The sequence below is a fragment of the Pelodiscus sinensis genome, chromosome 18, assembly GCF_049634645.1.
Source record: "Pelodiscus sinensis isolate JC-2024 chromosome 18, ASM4963464v1, whole genome shotgun sequence".
Classification (NCBI taxonomy): Eukaryota; Metazoa; Chordata; order Testudines; family Trionychidae; genus Pelodiscus; species Pelodiscus sinensis.
In genome coordinates this window covers 34,108,656-34,135,269 of record NC_134728.1, presented here as the reverse complement: position 1 = coordinate 34,135,269, position 26,614 = coordinate 34,108,656, and the positions used below count along the sequence as shown (strand labels likewise).

The 26,614-nt window shown below is 48.6% G+C and overlaps 1 protein-coding gene across 5 annotated transcripts in view; it reads right to left on the bottom strand.

Moving 5' to 3' along the window:
* The window catches only part of CBFA2T2 (CBFA2/RUNX1 partner transcriptional co-repressor 2), a 100,443-nt gene that overhangs the window by 26,045 nt on the left and 47,784 nt on the right, over positions 1-26,614 (bottom strand). For all 5 annotated transcript variants that reach the window (XM_075901503.1, XM_075901505.1, XM_075901504.1 and 2 more), the window contains exon 2: positions 487-630. In XM_075901503.1, the coding sequence (XP_075757618.1) occupies positions 487-630 (144 nt within the window). The remainder of the gene's footprint in view (positions 1-486; positions 631-26,614) is intronic.

Here is a 26,614-nt window from a genome sequence, read left to right as displayed (position 1 = left end):
AAAGAAAAATCAGAGGGAGCCGAAGGAACAGCAACGGAGCAGGGATGCGGAAAGACTGAATTATGGCCGAGAGGGGCAATAATAGACCATCCCTACTGACACGGAGAGAGATGATTTGGGGCGGAGGAGGAGGAATGAAGCAGGAGCAATGAGATCTTCCAGGCATCTGTCTGTGGACTAGCCTTCAGAGGGCAGCAGCGCAAGTCCCAGTGCTCTGGAAAACACAGAGTCAATGTAATCCAGAGACCAGTTTGGCACCAGTAGGGAGAGGAACTGGAGAAACTATGGAGTAGGATAGCTTCATCCCCCGTCACAATTCTCACTACCCTGACAGGACATAATTAACTCTCTGCTCTGGGTCTCAGCGCACAAAACCAGCTGCAGCAACTTTTAAAAACAGAACGTTTCCTCTAGGTCGAGATGAAGAGTCCTGTTGAAAAGCAGTTTCCTAACATCAGATCAGATCCATGTCCAGACAAGCCTTACATGCTGTAGGGGTGAAGGACACTGGCCGAGGTCCGCCTGGATTCACTGGTGGCAGCGGGGGCATGCTTGGAGGAGAAGATCTTGACTGTATCTTCACTTCCACGGGCGACCCAGGCATCACTGGCACCCTCTTCTCGCTAGCAACTGTGAAGAGAGGAAAAAGAGTTTACAGCTCAGTGAAGATTCAGCTCTTCCCAAACCAAATGGCTCCTCTGAACTCACAACGCTGCCCTGAGAACGCATGAACCACGGTGTTCTGCAGTGGGAAGGGTGGTGTGAGAACCCGAAGAGAACAGGTTCAAACTTCTGCATGCAGCGCACTGTTCCAGTCTGCACATGCACTGTTCCAAGGGGTTTTGTCTGGCTGTTTGTTAAATCTTTCCACAGGTACTAAACCTGCCAGGCAGCACCAGCCTACCCGCTCCAGCACACTCTATGTACGTGGGTGGGATGCTGACAAGCGACTCCAAAGCAAAAGTCCCACTGAAAGTCTGTATGATTTATGTGGCTAAGTCCCTTAGCGAGAGCCCTGCAAATCTGCGGGTATCCACTGTCTAGTCGTGGCTGTAGCCTGGGATATCCACGGACCATTTTTGCAGATGCAGATACCAATTTAGTATCCACACAGGGTACTACCCTGACATGCTTTTTAAAAATCCTACCCAGAGATCACCAGAAGGCCCCACTGGGTTTTTAAAAAGGCATCTGAAAGTCAGCGACTTGTACATCTCTACTCTCATCAGCGCCTGAGGTCAGGCACATCGCTCTGGGGAATCCCCCCCACAGGCAAGGCAGTTACATCCTTTACACTGCTTGAGGTGCCTGTGAAGCCATCACATGCTGGTGAAAAGAACAATCTCAGGCTCTGACAGGCAAGGAAAGGAGACACTTTTAAAGCTCATTTGTTTCAGGGTTCAATATTCAGGGCCCCAGCAGGTGTCAAATGCCGCCTCCAGTCTGTGCACAGGCTGTGCAGCCTGGCAGCAGCACGGGGCTACAGGAAAAGGCCGTGCAAGCGTTCAGGGGAATACTTCCATGCACTATACGCACGCACACCGGGCAGTGCTCTCCTAAGGGCTGGGGTTCTTAAAACAATTGGTCTTTACAAAACATTCCGCTTTACCTTAAAGACCAACCCCTCGTTGCACCGGCGGGCAGTGCCCTGCTCACTAACTCCTAGTGGAGACGTGGCACAGCAGTTTGCAATCTTGATACAGCCAGTTAATGTCAACCCTGAGTGGCGGGTGCTTCACTAGCTCTCTAGGTCACACCTACTGCCTGGCAAATCCGTGGTCCGGCAGGGTTCCATCAGCTGGGTGTCTATCTAGCAAGGGGAAGGCCAAGTTTTCCTGTGGTCTCATGCGGTTTGTTTCCGGCCGCCAGGCCTGGCTCTGTGCTGTTATTTAGCTCTGATGTGCCCCTCAGTCTCTTCTCAGAGCCCAGGAAGCAGGGCCAGTGTTGGCATGCTACTAGCCAGCGGTTTTCAAGCTGTTTTTCTCATGACCCAGTTGAAAAAAATTGTTGATGCCCGCGACTAGAGTGCGGCTTCGGGGGTGGGGGGGAAGCCTGAGAATGAGAGCTTTGGGGTGTTAGAGGGGGCTCTGGCTTGGGGGGCAGGGCTGGGGCAGGAGGGGCTGATCTTGAGCAGCTCCTGGTTGGCAGTGCAGCAGGGGGCCGGGGGGGGGGGCCCTCAGGCAGCTTCCTGCCTCTCCTGGCCCCGCAGACCATTCTGCCTCCAGACGCAGGCATCAGCAGGTCTCCAGCCAGTGGGAGTGCGGAGCTCAGGGCAGGGAGTCCTGTGCGCTCTCTTCCCCCCGCCAGGAACCAGGCCTGCTGCCAGCCGCTTCTGGGGCACCAGCACAGACTGCGGTGCCAGGCCAGGTAGGGAGCTGCTTTGGCCCCCCCCTTCCTCCGCTGCTCATCTCATCCCCTACAGCAATGAGCCCCAGGGCCCGGCATTCCACTACCCACTACTGGGTCACCACTCGGAGTTTGAAAACCTTCCGGGATCCAGCACATTCTCCGGTTTGGCACCGGCCAGCTCCTCAGGGTGCCGGACTAGAGAGGTTCAACCTGTAATTACACCAGTAAAGACTGTCTGTGTCTTGTTTCCACTAGGATTGACACGGAGATAGCACTCCACTCTCCTGGAGCAGAGACAAGTCTCCAGAGTGACTGTTTAACCAAGAGCCAGTAAGCCCATATTCAGAGACTACAGATGCTTACTGCTGCTGCTCTGAGGACACTGGCATGTAGTTCGTTAAGTCTGTGACCCAAAATGAGCAACATGAGACAATGCAATCCGTATCAGCTTGCCTCAACAATGTGACCACTTTTTGCGCCTGGAATCAGTGCCTGTCTCATCTGATTAGTTTCCTAATGCCTTGTGACTATGTTGTAACATGCCCTTCATAAAAACTTTGAAAGGTTTCCAGCACATCCATCTGGGCCTGGCGTGTTCCCCGCCCCCCCGCAGGGAGTGGGGGAGAGGGAGCACGGGAAGGAAGGAACTGACAGTTGTCTTTCACTTCGACGTGTTGTGTGCAGTGTGAGAACCCATAGGGAACCATCGCTGCAGACCACCTGCTTTTTCAGCAAGGCTGCCAAAGGCTTGGAGGAGAGCTTAGCAGAGAGACATGTTTCAACCTTCAGCACTTGGCACAAGCTGGAATTCAGCGCAGCCCACAAGCCCTGCGCCGAAATGCCTGCTGACGCGTTGACGGGAAAGTTTGGATTCTTTCTAGTGTAAAACAAAAAGCCTCAGCTGCTCGGATACTTTTGCAACAGCTGAAACTGACTAATTGCCTTCAACGCTGATTGGCCACAGGCAAAGGACTAAGCACTCCGGGCACACGGGGCATTGTCATTCAGGAAGGAGGGGTGGTTTTATACATAATGAAGCATTTTCCTGTACAGCAAACCTACCCAAGAGTTCAGGGCATGCTTGCGTTAGGAAGCACTAGAGAAAAGTGGCAAATCGCTCCTCGCAGCTCCTTCACTGCCAAACCCAGATAGAACGTCTATCAGCGCTGCAGAGCAAGCTGGACTCCGGTCTGCCACGCGCCGCAGCAAGAGAACAGTCAGCAACCAACCTTCTGGTTGCATCATCTTTTCTTATAGGCCAGGAATTAAAAGGCAGAAAAGACCCAGCTAGATGGCTACTCTGGGGCTGATTAGCAACATCAAATGCTGCTTTTTAGCACTAGAGCAGCCCTCCTCACCCTCAAAGCATTACCCAGCAGGAGAGATAAGCAGCACACACATTTTTCAAGCTAGAAAAAAAGCTAACTGACCTAAAACCTTGGAAGGAATCAGTTTCCAAATCTGAATTTGGACGTAGATCCCTGGCTCTCTGAACTGTATCCAGCCTGCAGAAGGAAGCCATTGACAGGGACTAAACCCCGAAATACTACAGAACCATGTTATTTTTGCCCATTATCAATTAGCACTAAAGAACTCAATTATGTCAGGGTTTAAACTCTGAGTGGAACAATCCTATTTAAAAAAGGAAACTGACTGAACTGAGACTTTCACTGAATTCTAATCACAAAACCTGCTGCTTTGCAGTTCACGACAGCAATCTGTTCTCCTCCAGAGAGGGGTTGGTTAGGGAACAACCTGGCACTAGAGCCCTTCTGCACTAAACACTTGGTACTGTCACATGGCCTGGATCCCCTATGTGAGTCGCAAGCCCGTTCTTCCTGCACTTCCCCAGCCGCCAATGTCTCAGTTATTCTCCTTGGGGAAAATCGTCCTTCAGGTCAGCATGTGGCATGGCACCAATCCCCGGCTGTGAGAACAGAGAGGTGACTCAGGAGCGCGAGCAGTGAAACTCCTGTTCTCAGACAGGTTAACTCGCTCCATTTCAATGCGTTTGCTCAAAATTAAAAATCAAATCAAATCTGCAGCCCTAAAGTATTCATACAGCAGCGGGCGTGTGTGGTAGCTAATTTAAGCTGATTTCACAGCAGCAATTTTCTGTTTAAGTTTTGTCCTTTCATCCATCGAGAAAGTGACCAGTGAGATTATTCCAACTTCCACATGCAAGCTTTCATTCCCAATTTTACACTTGCATCTGACGAAGTGGGTCTTTGCCCACGAAAGCTTATGCTCCTACACTTCAGTTAGTCTATAAGGTGCCACAGGACTCCTCGCCCCTTTTGCAGATTCAGACTAACACAGCTCCCCCTCTGATAATTTTACACTGATTCACACTGAATGGGTCTGTCCTTCTTGGGTGTTCACTTTCTACAAATACTCCAGCAGATACATTTATTGACAGAAGAGTTTGGGAAATGCCCCCAACAAGGAATCAGCCACGCATTCCAGAATATTCACAGAGCGTAAATTTGAATTAGCAATCAAATGGATTCACACCAGAAACTTCATGCTAGAGTTGCACTCATCTGTTCATGGAACAGAAACAAACCATGGGATCTACAGCAGCCAGGCAAAGCAGTCCTAAGTGTAAATATCCCAAACTTACACTCTACTGGAGAGCTACTCAAGGACTGAAATGTGTTTGCACAAATCATTTGCATAAATGCAAACAGTGAGCTAACTCCTGGACATTACGCTCCATTGGCAGAGAATTCACAAACAGAAAAGAAACTACATTTGATAAGTGTCATTCACTGTAAATTGTTCTTCTTGCCCTGGTTTACAAAATTCAGTATTCTTTCCTTCCTTTCCCCCCAACCAGACAACTCACCTATGAACATATGCAAGGTACCTCCTTCATTGCTTGTTTTCTTCACCCCTTCCCACAAACGCATGGGGAACATGCTAGGAGACGTACGATTTCTCACTAGAGCATGGCCTGGAACCTTGAGTTGGTGAGCTCTCTCCAGACCAGGTGCAGGACACATTAAACATACTGTCGAAACTAGGGACATTAGAGTAAAACCGATTAACCGTTCAACTCCGAAGCTGCTGCTTATCGGTTAATGGGATTGGTTAAACTCAGCCAGCTCCCAGGTAGCTGCGGCAGGGCAGCAAAGCCTCCTTCCCCAGAGTCAGGCTGGCAGGGGCGACCAGCTGGCGGCCCCGCTCCCTGCTGCAGGCTCTGCAGTACAAAGCTAAGCTGAAGAGCCTGCAGCATGTGTAAGGCTGTAACAGCTACAATTTGCAGAGGTTACACAGTTACCCTCTTACATGATTTTTAACACCCCTAGTCAAAACACTACCAAGGGCACATTGTTTTTAAAAACAAAGTGTTTTTCTTAAAGCCCAAGACTGAATAGGCATATTGCCATTGTCAGCTATAACAAAAGTTCGATGGATTTCCCACCTCCATCCCAATAACTGCATAGCCAAAACTGCATTGCTCTGTGGCCCTGTGTGAGAACCTGAAAGCCAAAACTCTCAAGAAATCAAGTGGCTTGTTTTCATGGCTCACTAGGAGAGAAATACAAAATGCAAGCAGCACTGTTAGATTTCACAAGCTTTCGGTTATTGGACTGTGGTGTTTGGAATTCAGATAAGGACATCACTGTGTCTTTTAAACATTCAGACTTTATATATCCCTTTAATGGGAATCACATGGGTTTTACTCACCCTTACACAGAGAAGAACGAGTTAAAATGGGACAGTACAGACTGATGAATAGGGCCCTACCAATGTCATGGTCATAGGATTTTAAAAATAATACATTTCATGATGTCAGCTGTTCAATTCTGAAAGTTCACAGTGTTGTAATTGTTGGGGTCCTGACCCAAAAAGGATTAACGAGGGGGGTGAGGTACTGCTCCCCTTATTTCTGTACTGCTGAGGGGGTGGCGCTACCTTCAGCGCTGGCAGCTGGAGAGTGGTGGCTGCAGGCTAGAAGCCCAGCTCCAAGGCAGAGCTGCCACTAGCAGCAGCAGCAGCAAAGTAGTAAGGAGAGCGTGGTATGGTACTGCCGCCTGCACTTCTGCCTCCAGAGCTGGGCCCTCGGCCAGCAGCCGCTGATCTCCAGCTGCCCAGTTCTGAAATCAGCACAGAAGGGTGGTAATTCCACCACCTCCCTAAAATAACCTTGTGACTCTCCCTGAAACTCCCTTTTGGGTCAGGACTCCCAATTTGAGAAATGCTAGTTTCCCTGTGAAACCTGTGTAATAGGTAAAAGCACACACTTCATGGGGGAGCTGCTCTGTCTGTCTGTCCATGGTGCAACTGGAGCAGTCCCCCATCTGTGGGGGGCTCCTGCATGGAGCAGCCCTTGCTGCGGGACCCCAACTGTTCTGCACCAGCCCTTGGTTATCTGGTTAAACAATTAAAATTACATTGTTTCACCGGTTAACGTTTTTAATGGGTGTTTACATCCCTACACCAAATAAGACAACCCTGGCAAACCACACTCCTTCTTCCACACCAACATTTGTTCCTACAGCCTCCCTTTAAGAAGAGCAGTTGCATTTGATAGCTTGGCTACTCAATGTCAATTTAGCATCACTTCCTAAATTGGAGATCTTAATCTGTTATATTTTAACCAGGCTTCCTTCCAAAATTCCAGACAAACTTAAGTGCTAACTCCTGCTCCTCTACAAAGCGATCAAACTTGCTGCTCCATGTCTCCTGTGGGAAAGCTAGCTGACATGGTTGGTCTGATGGTGCCGACCGCATCTATTTTAGCCACATTTATGAACTTGTGTCACTATTTTCCAAATGCTGCCTGCAGGACACAGATTGAACATGTTTATAGCACACAGCTTTTGCCACCAAGCTGCCAAACATCACAATTTTATGTGCCTGGTGCTGACTTTACTGTCAGAGAAAGCAAATGTTGACTGGCTAATGAAGATGTGTTGAATGAACAAGAGAATATCCCTGCCAGTGCCAAGGAATGAAAGTTACACTGATCTGACCCGAAACAATCTGGAGTTCTAGCAGGGTAGAACACGCACTTTTACAAGAACCCTGGCCACCAAGATAGTTTTATTCTTTACTCGACAATTGTTAGTGCCCCCATCCTCTCAAACTTGAAGGAAAAAAGCAACAAGGACACAGTGGGTTTGAAAACCAGGTTTTACAATGATTAATACACAGATTTCAGATGATTTCCACATAAAGCATCTGTAACAGCAAAGCTTCTTTTCTCTATTGGATGGCCTGGAGGTAGAAGACATTTGGTTTGGGGGTCCCACTAAAGAATCCTTGTGGAAAAACAGGGAATTTCAATTCATCCTTGTCAGCATGCGTGCAACGTTGCTTCAGATGGCATGTGACCAGAAGTCATCACCAGGTCGGGTGCGCTGGCTGGATCATTAGCTTCCCCAGCCTGGGCTGGGTACCGACGGGGAGCGAGACACAAATGCTCATGCATGCGCTCAAGAGCTGGGATTGATTTTGTGCCCGCAGAGCTATACTGTATCCCCCGGGACGGGGAATATTCCCCGCACTGGCCCTGCGGGTAATTCAGATCCAACTCCCCGGCCATGCTGCACCTGGAGAAGGAGCCAGGGAGCAGGGACTGATTCATTCGACAGGAGGCTCAGCTATCTGGACAGGCAGGCCTTAACTAAGCAATGGAGCTGGAAAGAGGAACAGGCAGGCTGCAGTCACTTGCTGGCAAAAGGGAGGCACATCGTGACCACAGAGCAGGGATGGCCAAGCTTGCTAGCCATCTGAACCACAAACAACAATCAGCCGTCGCCTGCCGGGAGACGAGCCTTGGAGCTTCAGCCCCGCCCCTGCTGAAGCTCCAACACCTGAATCGCCAAACCCCCCTTTCCATTGGCAGGAGCTCCTATTGCCCCATCCCGCTGCCAGGCAGAGGTCCCGGCTCTCCGCATCCCACATCCGGTAGTTGGAGAATGGGGGGTGTGGAGGGCTCCACACACTGCACTTACATGGTGAAAGAGCTGCATGTGGCTTGTAAGCCAGTCTGGCCACCCTGCTACAGGGGGCAGGCCACAGTTACTCCCTGGCAAGCCCAAAGGGGGCAACGCCGGAAGGCAGGAAGCAACAAGGGACAGCAGGGCAGGCCTTGGCTAAATGGAGGCTCCCTGAGCAGGACCCCAAAGTAGAGGGCAGGCCCTTGTGCTCCTACCGGCCACTAGACACATGGCACATACCAGGCAAAGGACACTGGACTGCCTGGGATGGTTTGGACCGGGGAAGACTTTGCGACACTCCGGGACCTAGCCAGAGAGCTAAGTCACAACAAAGGAGGCTGCAGTTGCTGGAGCATGACACAATAGGAGCAACCCCGCTGGAGGACGACTGAGTACCTTGCAGAACGATCAAGGATGGCCACCAGAAGGCACCACGGGCAGCACGTGGGCCCTTGACACCTCCCCAACCAAAAACCAGACTGCAGGGCACGCCAGTAGCTGGTCTGACTACATTTTCCTTGCATTGTATTTAATTTTGCTCCCTGTTCTCTTAAGGCAGCAGACGAAGAGGTACCACTGCTGATCAACTTCTCATTTAACAAGCACAGACTAAGCTCTACTGGAGGATCAAGTCCCAAAATGAACAAAGGGTTCGAAGAGGTTCTGGAGGAAGCTGTCAAGACCAACTCTGCCTTGATTCGCAAATCAGAGAAGTTCCTCCCCTCAGCATCTGCAACAGCAGAACAACCCTGCTCTGTCCCCAATAGATGCACTTTTCCAACTCAACAGCTTAAACACCAGCCAAGACAGGTTTGCATGGTATTTACTTTCTTTAAATAAACCTTCCTGCAATTGCACTTAAGAAAGAGTGTTGCTATGACAAATGACCTCAAAAGAATAACCAATTTCTTACACTGTAAACAACAAAGAAAAGTCTTAATCCTCCGTGTTAATATGATTTTGAAAAAGGCACAATAAACATCAGAATAGCTGGGTGGCTAGGGAGTGTCTCAAAGGCTCCAGAAATTTAATTTTTCTCTTGAAGTCTTTGGAAATGAAGAAAGAAACCAAGAAATAAATGGGAGCAGGACAAAAGCTGGAGAAGCAGCTATCGTGAGAACTCAAGGGGAGGAGAAGAGAACACGGTAGAGAATAACCCTGGCCTATGGTGGGACGAGACGAATCCAGAAGGAAGATCGGACTGGATCAGAGCTGCGTGTGAACCTGTTCAATAGCAACCTTTAACTCCACTATTAAAAAGCTGGTGTCCTGGCACATGAGGACTGTACCTTCCTAGAGGGAGACGAACGACAGCAAAGCACAGCCCAGTAGAAGGAGAAATGGAAAGTCACCAAAGGAAGAGAAGATTCAACCGGAAGCCAAGCAGAGCCAATGGCTGGGAAGATGCTGGCTGCTAACCTTGCAGTGCTGAGCCGTGCTGCTTGGGGGCAGCTGCGTTCTGATGAAGGGAATCGGAGTATCCATCATCCAGTCAATGCACAATGAGGAACCATCTTGTATTAGTTCTAAAAAGGGAGCAGAAGGTTTCCCAGGGCCAAAGCTGGATGTGAGCATTAAGCTGGCTGGGGAAAAGTGGAGGAGTAAATGCTGATCCTAGCACAAAAGGCAGAGCTGTGAGCTCTCAGGGAAGTATTACCGTGTAGGGAAGAATTGGACAAAGGCTACGGCTTTGTAGACAAGGCTGCTCCTGTTTGTACATGGATTTGATTCAGGGCTGGAAAAAAGTTAATTTGATTAAGGAAGAACATGCCTCCATCTGAAGTTAGGCCTGGTCTACACTGAACCAGTAGGTCAACCCAGCTGTGTCACTCAAGTATGGAAAATCCACCCTCTTGAGTTACATAGTTAAACCGACCTAACCCTGACAGAGGCTATGTCCAGACTACACGCCTCTTTCAAAAGAGCATCTAGACTACAAGCAGATTTTTCAAAAAAGCGAGCCACTTTTTTCAAAGCGAGTCTAGACACTCTTTCAAAAAAGCACCGTTTGCATTCTATAGCACCTTTTTTCGATAGAGTACTTTGGAACAAAAGGCGTTATTCCTCATAAAATGAGATTTGCCGTGATCAAAAAAACTGCCACATTCTTTCGATTTACTTTCCACAGAACGTGGCTGCAGTCTGGACACAGGTGAAGTTTTTTCGAAAAAAACCCGTAGTCTAGACACACCCAGAGAGCATGAGGCCTGGAAATGCACCTCCCTCCCTGTGTTGGTGCAGGAGTGCCAGCAGTCCAGTTCCTCGGCATCCTCCCCACTGGCGTTCCCGAAGGTGTGGGGCAGCTCAGCCCCACAGTTGATTAATCAGCCCTGCCCAGCCAGTCATCTCCTTGCAGGGAGCCCTGAGGCTCTGTCTGGGTGGGGCTGATTAATCAGCTGTGAGGCTGTGCTGCAGTGCAGCTTAGAGGGAACATGGTCACACCGGGACGGAGCCCCTCAGCCACGGCAGTGAGGGGGTTTGTGTTTATATTACTTTTTTGCTTGCTGGGATCCAGGTCAGTGTGAGTTTATGGTTGGGGGGGGGGGTGTTTTGCTTCTCACTGGTGTGTGGCTCCCGACTGAAGAAAGACTCCCCCGTCCTGCTCTGCAATGTTTCAAGTGTAGACAAGCCCGTCGTTTGTAGATCCTAGCTGGAAACAAGCAAAGCTTCTGACCAGCAACACAAAAAGAATGCTGGCTGGGTCCAACCAACGTTGCTATTCAACTGATTTCTTGCCTTTTGTATTTAAAACCAAACATGTAAGCTGCAGCAAGGCAGGAAAGCATCTGCATGCAAAATAAGCCACGTTCACAGTTTTATGTATAGTAGGACCTACCATATAGCAAAAGATTCCCTGTTCCCTCTCTACCCACTGTACATCACAGTTGGACTAATCAGAGTCAAAACTGAACTGAGTCAGCAAGGCGCTTGCACCAGATGACTGGATTCCAATGCCTGTACAGTAGCCAGATTTTGTTTTTACATGATGCCTTCTGGAGCGAAGGAGTCTGCATATGCACCTACTGAAATGCAGCCTCAAGTGAAAGTGTGAATGTAGCACTTGACTTCGCAGAACAGAGAAAGGGGCCATTTCAGGTGGGACCCCAGCGCAAAACGCTGCTCATACAATAAATGGCCAGAGATTGTCGAGATCCTCGCATAGCACGCAGGACTGTATTTCCTCTGAACGAGCCGCCACTCCCAAAAAAGGGAAACAAATGGAACTCACATTTATCTGCCATGAAAGTGAAAAAAAAGACTGAGATGATTCTGCAGGGTCATGAACCGAAAGGTTCCCAGAGTAACAGCACTTCAAAGCGGAGGCTCAGCCCATGTGAGACATCCCTCAGACTGCCGCGTGGAATCTCACCATTTAACAGGACAGAACATGAGATTTAAGATCACGCAAAGCTGTGCATTTCAGAACCGAGTGTGCTGTGGAAGTGGTCCACATGCTATGCTGCAGCACAGAAAGTTAGCACGCGGCAGATTCACTCCCTGGCTTGCTGCGCATCACACCCCAAGCAGAGAAGCCTTCAGTTGGAATAGTAGAAGAAACACAGTTCAGAAAAGGAACAAGAGAGCAAGGGAGGGGATGGAGTTACCATCTCTGGAGACCATTCAACAGTAAAACCAGATCCTGCTGACAATGGTTAGGGTAATTAAATGTATAGTGCCCTGAAGCTGGTGGCTTACCAGACATCCATTCCAGCCCGAAGGACTCTGTGATTGAAAGGACACATTATCATTTCCTTGCTTTCCAGGAGATCCTGTTGATAATTTTAAAAGCAGCATCCATGTAACTTGATCTGATAATTGTAAATAGGGTGGAGTGAAATAAAGCTTGTCACCTCCCCAGCTTCAGCAAATGTTTATTTTGAATAAGGTGCTTATCTGCTCCAACTGCTCACCATCTGTTTTCAGTCTCCACCAAGCTAATCACTTTCACATTAGGAACTGAGAAATGAGAAGAATTGCACTGACATTTTATTGTTCACATCCTTCCTTTGCTCTTGGAGATTGTCTTTGCCCCTCCCCCGGAAGCTTCAAGTCACTTGTAAAGCGTTTCCACTGCTGCTCAGTGCTTTGAGACTCAGGTGAGAGGAACAATATGAAGATAAAGCTTTTGTGTTATTAGTCAGACCACCCCCTCTTCAAATAGCTCAGGGTCAACAGTGATACCGGACGGGCTGACTAGCGCCAACAACACAGTTTGCCTAAAATATTTCTCAGAGCAGATCTCTCAGAAAAATACCTGATTTTGATCCACCCCCACCCTTTGTAAATTGTTTCAATGGTTACTTACTCTCACTGTTAAATCTTAGCTTTCCTTCTGGTCTAAATCTGTCTAGCTTCTTTGCAAAGACCGCAAATATTACTGCTCCATTCAGTTAGAGAAACTGAGGCACATAGAAGCTGAGTGACTTGCCCAAGGTCCCACAGTAATTCAGTGGCCAATCTGGGTTAGTGCACATTCACTGACACCCAACACATCCTCCTTTATACATAGAGGCTGTGTCTAGACTGGCAAGTTTTTCCAAAACTTGCCAGCCGTCTACACTGGCCGCTTGAATTTCCGCAAGAACACTGACGATCTCATGTAAGAAATCAGTGCTTCTTGCGGAAATACTATGCTGCTCCCGTTCGGGCAAAAGTCCTTTTGCGCAAAAGCTTTTCCACAGAAGGGCCAGTGTAGACAGCTCAGATTTGTTTTGTGCAAAATGGCAAAAATGGCGATCGGGGCTTTTTTGCGGAAAAGCGTGTCTAGATTGGCCACGGATGCTTTTGCGCAAAAGTGCTTTTGCGGAAAAGCGTCCATGCCAATCTAGACGCTCTTTTCCGCAAATGCTTTTAACAGAAAACATTTCCGTTAAAAGCATTTGCGGAAAATCATGCCAGTCTAGATGTAGCCAGACAGTTTTCTAAGGGGTTACTATTGTGATGGGTGGTTATATGATTCCTGCCTGGGTACTTTACTGAATGTGACCAATCCATTTGTATATTTCAGTTTTACTAAGCACTGGGGGATTTAATCCTGCAAGATGCTGGGGGGTGGAGAGGGGGAGACTCAGCACCTTACAGCAGAGCTTACCACCTTGCAGGACTCAGCCCCCAGAGTTTGGGACAGGCATTTCGCAACTCAAAAAATAAATGAATGCAGCTCCATTGCCATCTCGTCCTCTCCCACACACAGCTGCTTCACTTCCAAGCTGATTGATGTGGAACTCAGCTATAAGAAACTGAACTAGCAGAATATGGCTTTTGCAGCCAGACAAGAAAGCAGTTAAGGTAAATAAGGTTAATTTATTTTTCTTTTAAGGCTGATTGCTGATTCTTATCTGTCTATTCATCAATGAGTAGTGTGTCTGGCAATACAAAGTTGTTAGGAGCACTTGCTGGGGGTTTATCTTGATTCTTCCTATTTTGTTATCACCTACATTCTCATTTCAGCTAGAACTTGCCTGCCTCCATCAAAAAGTGCAGTACTAATCAGTACATGGAACTGGCTCAAGATCCCACTGAGCATTTGTGCTCAATTCTGGTTTCCAGGCTCACCCCGAGAGAAAAGTGCCACAAAAATTGGTCCACAACCTAACGGCACACTTAGAATGCTATCGCTTGTGACTAGATAATTGAGAATCTCTAAATACACAGCCCAAGTATGCAGGAAATCATTTTCCTAATTCACACACACAAATGATCTCTGCCAATAGAAGTTTGCTAATGATGGATTTGCATCCCTGAGGATGAATTCTCTAAAAAGGTCTGAGGAGCACTGCTTGGTACACAGTTTCTTTCTGCTCATTCAACGGGGTTTTATGGAGTTAGATGGCAAAACAATTAACAGCTTTCCCTGTCACCTACAGCCCAAGGGTAATATTGGCCCAAGGGGGAGAGGTAGATACGCTTGAGGGCAGAGATAGGGTCCAGAGTGACTTAGACAAATTGGAGGATTGGACCACAAGAAATCTGATGAGGTTCAACAAGGACAAGTGCAGAGTCCTGCACTTGGGACGGAAGAATCCCAAGCATTGTTACAGGCTGGGGACCAACCAGTTAAGTAGTAGTTCTGCAGAAAAGGACCTGGGGATTCCAATGGATGAGAAGCTGGATATGAGTCAACAGTGGGCCCTTGTAGCCAAGAAGGCTAATGGCATCTTAGGTTGCATTAAGAGGAGCATTGCCAGCAGATCCAGAGATGTCATCATTCCCCTTTATTCGGCTTTGGTGAGGCCGCATCTGGAGTATTGTGTCCAGTTCTGGGCCCCCCACTACAAAAAGGATGTGGCCGCATTGGAGAGGGTCCAGCGGAGGGCAACCAAAATGATTAGGGGGCTGGAGCATATGACCTACAAGGAGAGGCGGAGGGAGTTGGGTCTGTTTAGTCTGCAGAAGCGAAGAGTAAGGGGGGATTTGATAGCAGCCTTCAACTTCCTGAAGGGAGGTTCCAAAGAGGATGGAGAGAGGCTGTTCTCAGTAGTGACAGATGGCAGAACAAGGAGCAATGGGCTCAAGTTGTGGTGGGAGAGGTCCAGGCTGGATATTAGGAAAAACTATTTCCCTAGGAGGGTGGTGAAGCACTGGAATGGGTTCCCTAGGGAAGTAGTGGAGTCTCCATCCCTAGAGGTATTTAAGTCTTGGCTTGATAAAGCCCTGGCCGGGTCGATTTAGTTGTGATTGGACCTGCCTAGAGCAGGAGGCTGGACTTGACCTTCTGAGGTCTCTTCCAGTTCTAGGATTCTAATATCTTTAGCAGTCTCAGTGTAGTTCCTGACAGACATGGGGGAACACTGAGAAGCTGGTTGGGCTTTTGATCATTCTGCAGCCATGCCCTAGGTCTCAATGGGACATGGCTGGGGTGGAATCAGTGTAGAACAAAATTTGTATTAAACGGACAGGTATGTGCTGTGGGGGAGAAATGAAGAGTGGGCTGGGGGAGGGGTGAAAGAATTGAAAGGAGGCAGCTGAAGGAAGGGAAACCAAGTTGCATATTAAATTTGCCCCCCCCCCATGACAAACTGCCCTGGCAGCAGCTGTTCAGGATCCCAAAGCCCTTCTCCTCACTTTGTACTGGAAATGCCGCAGGAAGAGCTCTTCAGTATCCACCATTCAGACTTTCTGATAAAAAGGGCCGGGGAGAAGGGCTCCAGAACACCCAGGGACCATTTGTAAAATAAAGGCAGTGTCAGAAAAAGTCGTTTCCTCTTGCTCTTCTGCTACCATTTTCCACAGCGGCAGGACACCCAGCATGGGACTCCACAAGCGTTCTGGAGAGAAATGGGAGCAGCACTGCCTGCAGGGACAGTGTGCACTGCACAGTGACTTCTCCCTCAGCTGTAGGCACGTGGCTTATGGCCCTTGGCATGCAATGTGAGTGAAGTGGGAGCCCAGAGGAAGCCAATGCACCCCCTAAAACACTTCTGTCGTGAAACCATACCCGCTGTGCGCACAACTTACACTGAGCCGTACAAGAATCAAGTTAGCGCAGCTGTTCCCTCAGGAGTCCATCTTTACCCTTTTTCAACTGTTGAAAGGAGCCAATCAACCTGTCTAGACTTTGGACCTGGTGTTCTGCCGTGACAGAATGATGAAACACCTCCAAGCCCCTTCACAGAAGAATTTGCTTCCTTCCACGAAAAGCAAAACCCTATTCACCATCACAATCTAGCTGTCCCATGTTGTAACCAGAAACATAAAAACAGCCGGATCTCAGAAGACCAACCATGGTTAAGTGAAGCAAAAGTTCCTTGCAAATTAGCTTAATTATGGGGTGGGAATCCTTTTTGGGTCAGGGGGCTACTGTCCCCCAAAAAAACAGTTGGGGAGGGGTGGGCAACATTAGTGAGAAGCAAAAAAAAAAAAAGGTTCTCCAACCAAGCTTAATTGGTTATAAACATTTTGGTAACATTTAATTTGTTTACAACTGCCCGTGGGGTACAAAACAAGTTGAAAATCCATTACTAATGTAACAGATATTTAATCCTCTGCAATATTTATTTACTAGATTACTAGCATTTGGAATGAAAAATTTACAGCTGCTAAACATTTTTAATGGACACCAAAATAACATTCAGAGTTTTAAAAAAAATATCTTCTTGCTTCAGTGCTCTGCAAATAGCCTTACTGTAATTTAAACTATTTGAATGTCACAACAATGGCTGGAACTAACTTGCAGATGTGGACATCTGTCTCACATTTGCCTTGCTGGTGAACACGAGAAAGATTAATGTCTTTGAGTCCAATGGAGCCCAAACATAACAAGAAAAGCTGGGATACACCCCTAAGAACACTGAGAGTAGCAGTTTCTATAGTTGAGCAGTCACCAACTCTGAATCAAAGATGATTTCAGGGTGATTTCCTTGCCTGTGTGAAGTGTATGCGCGTAAAAACAGGGCATGGAATACACAGTCCAGTGGTAATATTTACATGAAAAGTTGTGAACAGAAGCAAACACTGAATATGAATATTTAAATTATGATAATCACCCTACTTGTCTATGCACATCTTCCCTGTATGTGCTAATTTAAGAGATACATGGAGGAAGCCAGATTATCCCTCTGTTTAATAAAAAAAAAAAAAGCTGGCTTTAAGCAGTTAAGCTTCCAAATGTTCTGAAATTATTCACTGAACAAGACAGAAAACGTGGTTTATTACTTGCAAAGTTACAAAGGTACAAACTCTCTCCCTTGAGTTCCTTGGCGTGATAAATATGGAGGCAGTGCACAGGTGATGCCATTCAGACAGTTTGGAAAGAGAATTCCTTCACAATATTACTACCCAAGTCTCTGCTGCACGGACTGTTGTTGCATTCCTTAAATCTCTGCCAAGGGCTTTTAAAAGAGTAAGGGCCAGATTTACAAAGGTATGTGCAGCATCTTTAGGTGCTTTAAATACCTTTGTAAATCCAGCCCTACTATGTAAGGTGAAAAAAGATCTGTCCCTTGAGGCCAGAGGTGGGGAACCGCAGGCCTGGATGCAGCCCCTAGCTTGCCTGGATCTGACCCCCAAGGCTCAGCGTTGGGGAGCCCGTGCTGGCTTTCCAGCCCCCTGCCACCCACCCCCAGGGCTGGTGCACCCAAAATCTACTAGCCTGGGCCCCCTGGGCTCTGGTGTGCAAGGGGAACATGGGGACTGTCTTTCTGCTTCTCAGTCAGGGGTTTCTCGCTTTGCGTCTCACTTGTGTGCAGCCCCTGACTGATTTCTGTGGGTCAGCAGCCCCCAAAAAGATTCCCTGCCCCCGCACTAGGCCCCAGTTGAGCAAGGTGCTTAAGCACATGAGCACTCCCCTTGACTTCAATAGGAAACCTCTTGGCTCTGTGTGGTCCTGAGCAAGCCACAACCTTTCTGGCTCATAGTACCTTGGAGCTCCTCAAGGTTATTTTCTGGGTTTTGGAGGCACCAATTTAAAACTTATTTTCTATAAGTTCAACGTCACTTGTTGAACTGTGGACTATTATCCTGCTTGTGTGTTACCAAGGCCATGTCTACACTACGAGATAAGGTCGAATTACGGTAGACTTTTTATACCTGATTGTGCAACGGCAAAGATAGTTACCCAGAGTGTACAAATCTGACGCAGTTCGAAGTAGTGCGTCCCAAGGAGGGTGGCTACTGCCAGCTTTTGACAGTGATGCACTAGGGGTGTTAAATTTCGTTTAATCAACCTAACTGACTAGTCAATGGATTTTCCATTGACTAGTTGATTAGTCAATAAGCGGGGGAGCCTTAGTGCGGTTAGTTCCTGCCCCTAGGAGCTAACCCTGCTGTGACTCTTCCTTTTAAATGTACGGCCCTGCCTGCTCCTAGTGCAGTGGTGGGGACCCTGCACGAGCCAGGAATCAGCTGTCCTGGGACAGTGCAGCATCTGGGACTGGGTGCAACCCGGCTCACGCCCGGTCCCTGCTACCCCTGTCCCTCCCCTGGCTCCCATGGAGATGGTGCAGAGGGGAACTGGCTTTTAAGCTGGCTCCCCCCAGCACCACCTCCTGCTCCCCCCTTCCTGCCCTTATTAGAGACAACAAGGGTAGGGTGTGGGGGGAGAAGCAACTAGTTGAGGGATTAGTCGACTACCCAATAAGCTTTTGTTTATCGGATGGTTAACCAGTTGCTTACATCCCTGCGATGAAGTAGCTATCCCACAGTGCCTGGGCCCCTTTGCATTCTGTGTTACGTTCCCAATGCACGCTGGGACCAAAACTGTGCAGTGGGTGCTTCTGGGTACATGTCATCAGTGGCCCATAATGCACTCGTTTCCTCCCTCCCTCCCTCCCTCCCTCTGCTGCTTAAGACCAATGGCAAATAGTCCATTCGGGCCCTTTTCCCATTCAGTTATTCGCACAGATGCCATAGCAGTGTAAGCATGGAACCCAGCACGGATCTCGTTGAGCATCAAGGCATGATGATAATAATGATAACTTTGGTGCACCCAATGCTGGAATACGTCTAGAGCGTATCCAGGGTCCACTGTAACAATGAACACTCTTGGGGGGCCATGAACATATTCTTCTGCGAAGCACTTGAGTTGAGTGACATGAAAATGCCGCTGGCCTTTGATCCTATTGGCACAGTGGGACCCTGGTGCTGCCTGACAAGCACAGGCTGGAGAGACCACACTGTGATGCAGGTCCGGGACCATCAGCAGTGGTTGCAAAACTTTTGCCTGCAGAAGGTCACTTTCATGGAATTTTGCAAATTGCTTTTTCCCCACCCTGAAGTGCAGACAATGCCAGGATGAGACCTGCTCTGACAGCGGAGAAGAGAATGGCAATTGCCCTGCGGAAGCTTGCAATGCCAGACAGCTACCGGTCAGTCGGGAATCAATTCAGAGCAGGGACATCTACAGAGGGTGCTGTTGTGATTCAACACCCTGCTACTATGGAGGGCAGTGACTCTGGCAAGCAGTGGATATAGCTTTGCTGCACCGGGGTCCCCTAACTGTGGTGGGGCGACAGATCGAACACACATCCCTATCTGCACACCTCACCACCTTGCCAAGGAGGACATAAACCACCAGGGGCACTTCTCAATGGTGCTGCAGGCGCTAGTGGATCCCAAGGGCCGTTTCCCTATCAAGGTGGAACGGTCGGGAAAGATGCATGATGCACATCTTTAGGAACTCCTGCCTGTTCAGCAAGCTACAGGCTGAAACTGTGCCCCCAGACCGGAAAGCTACCATGCTTCATTGGGGAATGAGCAAATGGTGGTTTACTGCAGAGGCATCAGCGAACAGCTTCCCCCACTTCATCCAGCCTGCCGTGCGAGAAATCCGTCTTCTCCGCATCACACAGAATGACAGGGAGTGGATGCCGACTGAATGTGGCCAGGAACCCGGGCCTTATGCTGCACTGCTTTGTGCTCAAATGCTGCCAGACCACTCATGGCTGGCTTGACGTGGACAGGTGTTCTACCAGGGAGGATGCAATCAGGCAGCCTCCCCAGAAAGCTTCTGAGGACGAAAGAGAACCTGTGTGAGAGCGTCTCTGATAGGGATGTTGAGAGTTTAACCGGTAAGCTGATGTGTACTGGTTAAACTCAAAGTCAGCCGGCTCCCAGGAAGGTGGCTTTGCTGCAACAGCCGGGCCGGCTGGGGCTGGCGGTCCTGCTCCGAGGGAGGCTTCGCGTCAGGGTGTGTAGGATAAAGCTTTATACTGCAGAGGCCGCACTGTGCGCAATCGCTAAGATTCTTAGCAAGTACACGGTTCCCGAGCTGAACACTTGGTAACGTCCCTTGTCTAGGAGGCAAAGCCCCACGCCCGCAGAGGTGTTCCAGTTCAGAACAGAGACGCCCTAGCCCTTTGCGCCAGGGCCACTGTGGTTTCTTTCACAGCATACAGTTGTGCAGCCTAGGATTCCCGCTGATTGCTGCCACACCCCCGCCTGTGGATGGCATCCGCAGGTATCAGGGAACAGAGGCTACTAGGGAGCGTTCCTTGCATAACCTGCCTGTCTCCACCAGAGGGCCTGGGCAGGGACAGGGTAAGGTCAAGGAGGGGGACCAGATGTCTGGCTAAGCTAGGGCATCCTTCTTGGAAGCAGAGGGGCTGCTGAGAGCAACCTGGAGAGAGGAGCTGAACAAGACAGTCCCAGCACAAAGGATGATCCAACCTGGGCAGCTGATCAATTTGGGCACTAGGTACCTGGGGTCGCGGTCCCATGAGAGGCACCTATGTCTGACATGGAGAGGGAAAGGCCATGCTAGACTTGCTGTTCCCCTGTATCTGTGCATGTGCGCCTCAACGCATTCCACGTTTTCCTTTCAAGAACTTGTAAAAAAAACTTTTAAGTTTGACATGAAGCCACTGAAGGCTGAAGATGTGGCTAGGAGTTTAACACCTGGCTCCTACACCTGGTCACAACATTGCCGTGCAGAACTGCTGCGTGAGGAGTTCATGAAGTATCTAGAGCAGGGATGTGCATGAGAGGGGCCCAATTCTTTCCTGTTCATAAAACATTTTGAGGTATTCAGAGGATTTTCAAGATCCTCAGGGGCTCGCCCTGAAGACTGATCTGCACTTCTAGCCCATTCAGTTCTACAGACTGTTACCTGAAATACTCCATCTGATCGCAGCTGCATCCATGTCCCCCGGAGATAATTCTCAGGCAGCCAGCACCCACGCAGGGTGTTGTGTGTCAGCCTGTGCTGAATGGCACTCAACGGGCACAGGAGTTGGCATAGCCAGGAGGCAGTCCCCACTGTGGACATGGGAGGCCACAGGTCTGCACAGGCTGGGCCTTTCAGGCAGTCCCCAAGCATTTTTAAAGTAACACAGTCACCAAGGTGGGGATACCTGAAGGGGTCTGCACCCAAGAGAAATTCTCACATGAGAAATAAAGACTCGTTCGGTCCTTGATGCCCCAGGAGAATCCAGGAGCAAGTGGAAAGCTCAAGAAGAAACCCAAATCATAAGCTTCCTTCACAAAAAGATGGATAAAAACCCCATTAGTAATGGGACCATGCGCCCCACCTTCCTATCACAGCCTTGAGGTGATTCTTCCTGAACTGCTAGCAGCATGTTCATTTTGCCATAGCTAGCTCTTCCTATTTCCTAGCCCTGGCAAGTCCTTTATCCGTGAACCATTTAGGTTGAATGAAAGAAACCAGAGCTGCATGTATGGTTAACAGACTGTAGCATGTTACTGTCTGACCCCAGCAATAGACACCATCATCCTTGGAGACCAAAGAAGGTAAAACAAAATGAACAAAAAAACTGAGTATAATTAGAGAAACAGATATTCCCTGATGATGCAGCAAATTCAGTATGCAAGCCCTCTAGCAAACCACCCCAAGTCTTGAAAGAAGGAACTCTAGCTTCAGTAAAAAACGAGGGAAGGATATCTGAAATTCAAACAAAAAATGTAGAACCCAAGCAGCCATTATCAATTAAGTTTAAAACCTTGTTGAAAAGTGTCAGGACCTTAGTAAACCTGGATTACCTTCACCGACAAGGAACGGATCTGAGTGTACAGACCCCACAGGTTATGAGCGATAGGTCCCAACATAACCAGAAACAAGACACACGTGTAACCCGAGTGTCAAACCACCAAATCAAGCACAACACACAAAATTGTACCAGAAGTGTGCCTGAAAATGCCCCCATCAACTGTCCAAGTGTCATGAATAATTACTAAATAGCACAGTTAAAAGCACAGTCTTAATAATTAAACAGAGGGGCAGGGAGCATTGAAACCTGAACACAGAAGATGAATACATACAAGACCAGCTAGGGCAGGGGTCAGCCACCTTTTCAGGAGGGTGGGCAATGGAGTGCACACATCTTGAAGAACTACAATTACTGCCCAGGGTGAGTAACCTCTTTCTTCTTCAGTAGTGCCTGATGGGTGTTCCACTCCATGTGACTCCCTATCAGGAGGAGGGAGCTTCAGAGTTGAGTCGGTTACAGAGGAAAGAACTGCACTGCCAACTGCAGCATCAGCTTTGGAGGCACCCTTGTCTAAAGCACCGTTTCTGAAGAAAGCATGCAGCAGAGCTCTGCAAATCTCAGCAACTGGGGCATTTTTAAGTGGAGCCACAGATGTACACAGTGACCTCACAAGGCGAGTTGACATGCCAGCAACAGGGACTGTTGACCGCACTGTAACAAGTTGTAAGACATCCAGAAATCCAATTTGATAACCTCTGGGTAGACAGAGCAGAGTCTTTTGATCTGTTTGCAAATGAACAAAGCAGCTAGAGGATTTACAAAATGGTTTAATCCTACGTAGACAAAAATATAATGCCTTTCTGACATCTACAGTATGGAGTGCAGGCTGCATGATGAACTGGTGGTTTATGAAAGAAAACTAGTTGGTAAATGATCCAATTCAAATAAAACTTAGAAGACACTTCAGAATGGAACTGGGCAGGCAGACCTAAGGAAATCTTATTCTTGTCGAAAACTGAAAGAAGGGTCCACTATTAAAGTGCTAATCTCTCTGACCCCGCAAACTCAAGGCAGGCTATTGTTCAAATATAAATCTGATAAGAAGCACTCACCATCAGTTCAAAGGGAGTGTTCAAAAAACTTTTAAGAACCAGATTAACAGGAGCGTGCACTTGCACTGGTGGAGAGAAATGCCACAGGAGTCTAGCAGTTGCAGCAGAGAACCGCCAACAGTGCTATGAAATACTCTTATGGCTGCCAGGGGAACTTTGAGAGAATTACGACAGACATATTTTCTTTAGCTGCAACAGGTATTCCAGAATGAGCTGAACTGGGGCAGATTGTGGGACAGTGCCCTAGAATTCACATCAGCGACTAAATCTCCACTTCTAAAAGTAATTATTTCTGGTAGAATCTTTTCCTACTATTTAATAACAGGTGCCAAGCTCTGCAGAACAGGACTGACGCCCTGGGAACCATCGAGGATGCAACAATCGAGCATCAGCCCGAGAAAGACATCGAGAAGTGACTGGAAGATTTATTGGTGGACAGAGAGTGAAGTGCAAGCCATAAGGAAACCTCACAGCAGAATGATTCTGGTCCTGTCCCATCTGGTTTTGTTCATCATTCTGAAGATCAAAGGTGCTGGGGCAAAAGCACAAAACAGCTGCCCTGTCCAAGGGAGCAAGAAGGGGTCCTAGGACCTAACCCGCCCTTTGAACACAACAGGAAGCTTTTTTGTGTTTGTAGCTGTTGTACAGAGGTCCGCTTCCGGTAATTCCCAAACCTGGGCAATGCTGAGCTGGGCCCTGGGGACTTCATTCCCATATGCTGTCTCGGGAAAAATACCTGCTGAGACTGTTGATCGTAAAACATTTTTTCCTGCCTGGAAGATACTAATGCAAGATACCAGAGATTCCTATGCCATGTTTTACGCATCAGTTCCATCACCTTATTTCAATGCAGTGGGCAAGGGGTCTCAGTCTTCCCTGCCCACAGACAGAACATGTGGGCACGTTGTCAGTCATGCCCTGACAGATCTAGTTCTAGTGATGGAATGACAGGTCTTTCTCATGTACAATATCTACAATTTCCTTTAATGTCAAGACATCAGAATTCAGCACCATCTAAGAGGCAGGTTGGATGTTGCCCCACATCACGATGCTCAGCTGTGGCTTTGATGTTGTAGCCATTAGTCACATTCCATTTGTGCTACTTTCTTTAACCCCAACACTTGCTACTCATCTACCAAGACAAACTACTCTAGTTATCATTCATGTTCGTTCTCCTTGGAGAAAGTGCCTGGTACACGCTGGGCCTCGTACCTAACATTGGTAGATGGGAGGAGTTACCCGCGGCAGCCATTGGACACTTTAAATTCATTTAGAGCTGAGTGAGTGACGCAAAATGAGCCTGGTCTAGTGCAGGGGTGGCCAACCCGCAGCTCTTTTCCCCAAAAGTGCAGCTTGCGAAGCTTCTCCTGCATCATCCCCTCCCTCTACAACGGCCCCTGCCCCCAGCACCCGTGTTCACCAGGGTGGCGATTCAAATGGCGCCCAAGATGGTGGCCATTGATGGGAGCCTGATATGACCAAAAAGCCTAAGTTTGTTTCTGAAGGGGCAGCCCCCCCTCTCCTCCCAATAATTGTGGTATGGCTCTTTGCATTTTTTCTGCCACTGTTTTGGCTCTTTTTGTTCAATGGGTTGGCCACCCTGATCTAGTGTATCTTAACACATGTTCAGCTGCTACTGTAGCTTTATGAATGTTGTTTGCTAACATGATGAGCAGCATTGGTCACTTCATTTGTTTTTAAAAAACTAGCCATGTCTAGTCTACAATGCAGTAGGGATGTAATAGTGTAGCCAATTAACCGATATGCAAAAGCTTATAGATTAATGCTATAGACTACATACATCTCCCCCCTCCTCCCCCTTCCCATCTGCCAGTACATGTTTTAGTAGGCTGGCCTGCCAGGTCTGGGACCTACCCCAGCTGTGGCTGTGCATTTAAAGTGTATTAGGAGCCAGGCGAGCAGGCAGCCGGGTTCAGTTCTGGCTCATGCCAGGTGCGGGAGCTCAGCCCCTCCCCTAGACAGGGGCTGCTGCCACCCTGTGCTGCTGCTGCATCAAAGGCAGCAGCACGGGGTGACAGGCAGCCAGTCCATGAGGGGAGCTGGTTTTTTCAACTGGCTCCCCTTGTGGACCAGCTCTTGCCTGGCACGCTGTGCTACTGCCTCTGTAGCAGAGGCAGCAGCATGGAGTGGCAGGGGGCGCCTCAGGATTGGTGATGCCACTGATGACATGTACCCAGAAGCACCCACTGCACAGTTTTGGTCCCAGCGTGCATTGGACTACAGAACAGTCGACTAACCGGTAAGAATTCATGAGGTTAATCGACTACCCCTACAATGCAGTATAACAAACAGATGCTATTCCATCTCACGAGTCTCTGGATTGGTGTTAGGCACTAAAACACACCAGCCCTGACCAGCCCCAAGAGCCAGCAAAGGAAGATTCCAGCTTTAGAGAAATCTGGCATCAGAAATGGGGCCTTCAAAGCCTGCAACAAATGTAAAAGCCAAGTGTGTTTCCAATGGCATTTTCCTTCTCCAGCCACAGCACAGTCTACAAAGCGGTGCCTACAGATTTCCTCTCAGCAGAGGCAGAGTCCTATCTGTGTGAGGGAGACTTTCCACAACCGAGCGCAGAGTGCCTTTCAATTACTCCCACCAAGCCATTAGGCAAATTAAATTTGCACGAGATATCGAAATCGACAAAGAAAACGCGATCAATATGCACGTGAATTATGCTGCTAGTTGTACAGAGGGCAGTGAGAGGCATGCGACAACCCCTCCCCAAGTGCAGGGCCCAGGGAAACCCCCCTACCATCGGCCCTGCCCCTTGCCCTGCCCGTTCCACCCTCTTGTCCCCTCCCCAGTAGCCAGGGATTATGGGGAAGCCTGGCACAGGGCAGCAGAGGTGGTCCCCCTGAGTACCCCAGCAGCCTGCTGCCCTCTCCCAGCCCTCTGTGCTCAGCTTCGCTGCAGCAGCGGTAAGTGGGGTGCCCGGGGATTGGGGCGCTGTGAAGTGGAGTGCAGCCTGCTGAGCGACAACGGTGCAATGGAACAGAGTAGGCTGCCGCCGCAGAGTGAAGGGGGCCCCGGCTGCAGCCCTACGCCAGGCCCCCCAGTAACCCTCTGGGACCTGCCTACAGGACAGCTGAGGTGGCCACTGCAGGGCCCTTTGGCTAGAGATGGAGAATCCCCTGGATATTCAGTGGGGGCTGCATGTGGACGTGTGTACAGAATTATAAACCTTGCTAACAGGCATTTCTTCACTTGACCCAGCTCTGCTATAACAGCCACCCACCTATGTAAGGCCTTCAAGATCAGTCTCTCACAACACACTGGATATTGGCTTAAGCCTTAAGGCATTACTTTTCAAAACGAACGTGAATGGATTCTAACCATTTGATTTTACTCCTTTTACCCAAAGGTCCATCCCAGCTCACTCTGAAAAAGCCACCGATTCTGTTTCTTCTTGTGTCCATCAGCAAATTTATTTAATATAGTCCAACGAGCTACAACCACGCAATCTTACTGAAGGGATAGAGACTGCACAAACGTTACTCAGGGTATAAACTGGAAGACCACTGACTGCAGTAGTTTCATGACTGACGATTGTGTGCGAAGTGGAGATAATCCAGCTCACCTCTCAAAACCCAGACTACATTTGCAAATTGTGACAAATGAGAACACTTGATCTAAAAACCACTGAGATAGCACAGCACCTCCTGGTGCTATTTTCAGCAATGCTCTTCAGAAAACCATATTTCAAGTACCCTGACCACTAATATTAAGCACATGGCAGTTTTTGGTAACCTGAGCATGGATTTTGAACCTAGGAGCTTTGATGCTGGAGAACAAACTGTGT